The sequence below is a fragment of the Otolemur garnettii genome, unplaced genomic scaffold, assembly GCF_000181295.1.
Source record: "Otolemur garnettii isolate 467f Iridium unplaced genomic scaffold, OtoGar3 scaffold00048, whole genome shotgun sequence".
Lineage (NCBI taxonomy): Eukaryota > Metazoa > Chordata > Mammalia > Primates > Galagidae > Otolemur > Otolemur garnettii.
In genome coordinates this window covers 11,867,435-11,873,067 of record NW_003852443.1, presented here as the reverse complement: position 1 = coordinate 11,873,067, position 5,633 = coordinate 11,867,435, and the positions used below count along the sequence as shown (strand labels likewise).

The 5,633-nt window shown below is 33.4% G+C and overlaps 1 protein-coding gene and 1 non-coding gene across 2 annotated transcripts in view; both read left to right on the top strand.

The window, feature by feature from the left end:
* The window catches only part of SCRN3 (secernin 3), a 31,017-nt gene that overhangs the window by 1,709 nt on the left and 23,675 nt on the right, over window positions 1-5,633 (top strand). The window contains exons 2-4 of the mRNA XM_023514165.1: window positions 621-789; window positions 2,646-2,827; window positions 3,396-3,595. Of these exons, the coding sequence (XP_023369933.1) occupies window positions 631-789; window positions 2,646-2,827; window positions 3,396-3,595 (541 nt within the window). The 5' untranslated portion in view covers window positions 621-630. The remainder of the gene's footprint in view (window positions 1-620; window positions 790-2,645; window positions 2,828-3,395; window positions 3,596-5,633) is intronic.
* On the top strand, window positions 1,586-1,721 carry LOC111725840. Its single transcript, XR_002773801.1, has one exon. It is a non-coding gene; the product is annotated as a small nucleolar RNA SNORA2/SNORA34 family (small nucleolar RNA).

Here is a 5,633-nt window from a genome sequence, read left to right as displayed (position 1 = left end):
TGTTAAATTATACAATTAGTATTTTAAATTATATATGTGAATTTCCTCTTGGAAATTCATATTTTTCAGAGTACAAAATGAGTCTGTTTCAAAATTTAGTCTTAAGTGTCATGATCTGTGTGTATGCTTCCCCAGCTCAAAGGAGACCCTCCCTTCTTCCTTCCTTTGAGGAAATTCTACTGGGTACACAAGACAAGATCCAGCAATGAGAATACAAAGATTAATAATCAGACATACTCCCAGCCCTCGAGGATCTCATTGTCCATATAGCTAAATATACACTTTACAACATTAGAGCTACATACAAGGATCCCCAGATATGCAAATAGTAAAAGGAAATTCAGGGAAAGGAATTCAGGACAGAAAGGTCTTAGAGAATAAAATTGAACTATAGAAGAAGGTAGTTCTCATTGCCATTTTCTTATTGATTCTTATAATACAAAATTGAGTCCCAAGTCATGTTATTTTTATACTACAGCATATGAAATTTAAAACTTCAATGAACATCCTTAATTAGATAATGGAAATGATATCTCTTGGTCATTGAGTAAAGCTCTTGGTTTTTAATATACTAAAAAATGCTTTCTCTTTTTACTTTAAAACTTCTGCACAATTTTTAGCTTAAAAGTAATGGAACCTTTTTCCTGTGACACGTTCGTGGCATTGCCTCCAACAACAGTTGATAACAGGATTATTTTTGGAAAAAATTCAGATAGACTCTGTGATGAAGTGCAAGAGGTAGTTTACTTTCCTGCTGCAGTTCATGATAACCTGGAAAAACATCTTAAGGTAAGTGAAAAACATGTTTTGTTAGGAATATACTTTTTAAAGAAATATCGTAAACATTGTTTCTGTCAGCAATTTGGCAGAGACTACTGACATTACAATTCAAGAATTTAAATTTGAAAAATAATTTGAGTTAGAAATAAACTTTTTTGATCTTTTATTTTAAATGAATTGGAGGAAGTTGAAAGAACAATAATAAAAAGTGTTCATTCTTGGATCAAATATTTGAATACAAGCATGATAGAGCAAGGGATTTAAAGTCACCTGTTAAGACTTGATCTTCCAGGAGCTTAGACTCTTGGACTAGGACAATGTATCCTAGGGATTAGGATATCCCGAGGGATTGTTAGGGATTTCTGTCCTGAATTTGTTATAAAGTAGGATGGTTTAAATACTAAATTTAAGTAAGAGCAGCATGCTATAGCAACAGAGAAGGAACATTTAATTCAAACTGGGGATTAAGGAAGGCTTCGTGGGAATTGGGGTTAGCTTAGCTAGAGTTTGATGGACAAAAAGGATTCTGATTCTTAATTGGTATAGGTGCTGATGTAGAATAGGAAAGTCATTCCAGATTCTGGGAATAAGAATTTTATGACACATCAAAAAGGTTTATTAGGCCCTGTGATAACTATCAAATTCATTTTATGCAATCACTTGGTACTCTACACATTAATTAAAGAATCTTAAAAATTAATTTAAACAACCCATTTAACATGAAACTTAAAGTGAGAGTTTGTTGCTAGTTAATGCTTTCAGATTTATGTTGTTGATGTTCTAATATTAAAATATATGAATATTGTTGGCCCTGAATCAAGGTCCCCAGTTTGCTGAAGCTGTTGATTTCAAGCAGGCGCCTAAAGAATTATCTTTCTATGGTCAGAGGCTATTTCAGAACTTTGGAAATGTAATGGTCAATTCATTAGAAAGAAATGGTATGAGTCATTGGTGATAGATGTAGGCTAGTTTGTATTTGTAGTCTTAATACTGGGGTTCCAAAATATCTATAAAATATTATTATATTTATCTCAAGAGGATAATTAAGTTATTTGTTAGAATTATAGTGCTGTTAAATCTTAATTACAGCCCCCCAAAATTACTGTGGGTTTTCACCCAAAATAAAAAGATAATTCTACAGTTAAAAAAAATATGAAGATTAGTTTTTTCTATATACTGTGCCATATTTTTTCTTTTGCTGAGATCATTTATTCATCTGGGATATCATTTTCACGTTAACTCTTTATATTTAAATATAGCGTATCCTATAAACCAAAGGTTCTCTTACTTTTAATTGCTGTGATCATACCTAATAGATGACTTTGACACATGAGAAGGGATTCTATGGTTACATTTAAGGCTACATGTAATGGATTCTATGGTTACATTTAAGTACCCATGTAAGTGATGGGTACTTACATCACTAATGTACATTGCTGGACATTGCTGTTGGGAACTGCTTCCTGAACAACAAAAATGTTTCAGGATGTCACAACTAGAAACCGTCTCTCTCTTGAGCTTCTTTATCACTCTGTCTTTATGTCATTTCATGGCCCTTATACTTTATATTTTGTTGTATCTTAGTTAATGTGTACAAGTCTTAGTTTCTTGAAAGCAAGATCTGTATGGATTCATCTCTGCAACTAACATATCTCTTGACTGAGTACTTTATAATAGATGCTCTGCAAAGCACCAATTCTCAATAGTTTAAGGATAACACCTTTACTAGTGAAAATTTGTATTAAGTTATATTTCACTTACCTCTTTCATGATGACTGTGTCTTCTCATTGATTTGTCAAATTCTGGATTTTGATAACTTTTATGCTTTTGTGGTTCTTGCAGTGACTTTTTTTTTTTTTAACAGTGTACTTACATAGAAATTGAGCAAGTTCCTGAAACATATGCTGTTGTCCTTAGTCGCCCAGCATGGTTGTGGGGAGCAGAAATGGGAGCCAATGAGCATGGAGTTTGCATTGGGAATGAAGCTGTATGGGGAAGAGAAAAAGTCTGTGATGAAGACGCACTACTGGGGATGGACCTTGTCAGGTTATTTTTGTTATGTTTTGTTCTATAGAACTTGTCTAAATTTTAAATTTTGATGTAACTCCTCTTACCTGTTTTGTTATTTTTTCTTTGTCTTTTTTTTTTTTTTTACTCTGATCCCTTAAACTTTGTGTCAGAAATGCCTCAGAGTACCACCATGCAGTTTCGTGACTGTTAGTTATTATTAATTAGGAAAAGGGAAGGAGCTGGAAATGCTGATTCATTGAAGTACCCAATGTACTTTATCATACTTTAGCTAATTCGCACAATAACTTCATGAGTTATTATGCTTATTTTACAAATCAGACACCTGAGGTTCAGAGATTAAGTAATTTGCCAATAAGTTACCAAATTGGAATTTGCACGTAGATCTGTCTGACTCTGGAAACTTTGTTTTCATGATTCTAAACTGACTTCAGGAGGAAAAGTTTAAAAGTTAGATTTGACTTTACCTGTCAACTTGAAAGAATTTTTACCCTGAATATAAATGCTAAATCTCATGAGCATGAAATTAGTTAAGAAAAATAATAGAAATGTATTTTAATCCGAGAACTTTAATATTTTATTTTAGACTTGGCCTTGAAAGAGCTGATACAGCTGAAAAAGCCCTCAATGTCATTGTTGATTTATTAGAAAAATATGGCCAGGGTGGAAATTGTACAGAGGGTGGGATGATTTTCACCTATCACAACAGTTTCCTGATAGCTGATAGGAATGAAGCCTGGATTCTGGAGACTGCAGGGAAGTACTGGGCAGCAGAGAAAGTGCAAGGTATGGACAACTTTTCATGATTTGCTTTACAGTTCATAAAATATGCCCTTAATTGCAGATATTGGATTTAATTGTCAAGATTGATAATCTAATGCAGTAACTGTGGGAGAAATTTAAAAAGTTGAAAGGACAGTGAAAAAGCACTATAAGGAGCTTTCTTGAAAAGATATAAAAGGAACATTAGTTTTGGGAATATGAATTTCAGATGACCAGCGTATACTTTCTTTACAAGAGCTTTTTGCTGTTTCATAGTATTTTTTCACTTTTTAATAAACCCTAACCATTTCTTCCTTTTTTAACTTTGACTTGTTCTCTAAAATCGTATTGTGTTTAAGAGTAAAGGGGAGGAAATAGAAGTGGGGTTAAGAACAGGTTTTTGGGGGTTGGTAGTTAGGATATGTTGATAAAATAGTAAAACATAAAAATTTGACATCATTGAACAACGCAGTTTGTTTTAGAATGCTTTGGTTTTTCTTTCCCCTGTTTTCTTTGTGATCATATATTCCTCTAATTTTTCAAATGATGGCTCGGCACCCGTAGCTCTGTGAGTAGGGTGCTGGTCACATACACTGAAGCTGGCGGGTCTGAGCCCGGCCTGGGCCAGCAAAAACAATAATGACAACTGCAACCAAAAAATAGCCAGATGTTGTGGTGGGCGCCTATAGTCCCAGCAACTTGGGAGGCTGAGGCAAGAGAATTGCCTAAGCCCAAGACACCACAGCACTCTATCAAGGGTGACATAGTGAGACTCTGTCTCAAAAAATATGTATATAATAATTTTTCAAGTGAATGAAAGACTTGAAAGTTAAATCTTCCCATTCTGGTTCTCAGCTTAGTGTTCCTTTACTAGAACACAGCCTCGTGTTCAAGTATGATCATATACTTCTTACCTGCAAGTTGTTTTAATGGACGTTTTATGTTTTGCTTTATGTTTTATGTTTATATAAAATAGAACTTAGACTGTTTTTACTATTATGGTAATTGGCCTGATTATGTCATTGAGCACTTTTTATTTATTAAATGTGCTACATGCAAGAGAGAAATGAACAAATACATTCTCTTGAAAGAGCTCCACATGGATATCCAAAATGAACACTTTCATTATTGGGTCTGATTATCTAGGTGTAGATTAACTTTGTTATCTGGTTTCTCTGTCTAGTATTAAATGTGCCCAGGAACTAAATTGTTAGACTGTAAGGAATCAACTATTAGATAGAAAAATTTTCTTTTGTCTTTGATTGTTTCATGACACAAATCTGGGTTTGGTAGTGAGAATATCCCAAGTATGACTTCATTAGAGTAATTTAATTGATTTGCACTTGGCAAACTATCATTTTAATTGATTTTAAAACATCAATTTTTATTTATCATGATCTGTTTTGTTTATTATAATTGCTTTAAAATGGTTTTTCTTGTTTTCCTATTTTGAATTTTAGTTGAAATTTTTCTTTAGTGCCATAATATTTTTGGAAACGTTGTATTTCTGTTCTAGTCTTATTTATGATTTTTTAGATAAATGTAATTCATAGGAAAGACTAATATTTAGAGTACATAAATAAGACTCAAAACTCGACAGTAAAATAAAATCCAGTTAGAAAATAGGCAAACGATATGAAGAAATATTTAACTCAAAGGGATATACAGATGTCAAATAAGCACATGAAATGATGTTCAGTGTCAGTAGCCATTAGAAATGCAAACTAAAGCACCAATGAGATCTCATTATACCTCTGGTCAGAATAATTAAAATAAAAATAAGTAAGTATAAACAGCAAATAAAATTAAAAAAAATATTACTAAACGTGGGCAAGAATGTGAAGACTGGTTCATCTATACATTGCTAGTAAGAATGTGCAGCCAGTAACTCTGGAAGATAATTTGTCAGTCTTTCTAAAAATTGCAATTATGGCTCGGCACCCGTGGCTCAGTGGGTAGGGTGCCGGCCACATACACCAAGGCTGGCGGGTTCAAACCCAGCCCGGGCCTGCCAAACAACAATGGCAACTACAACAAAAAAATAGATGGGCGTTGTGGTAGG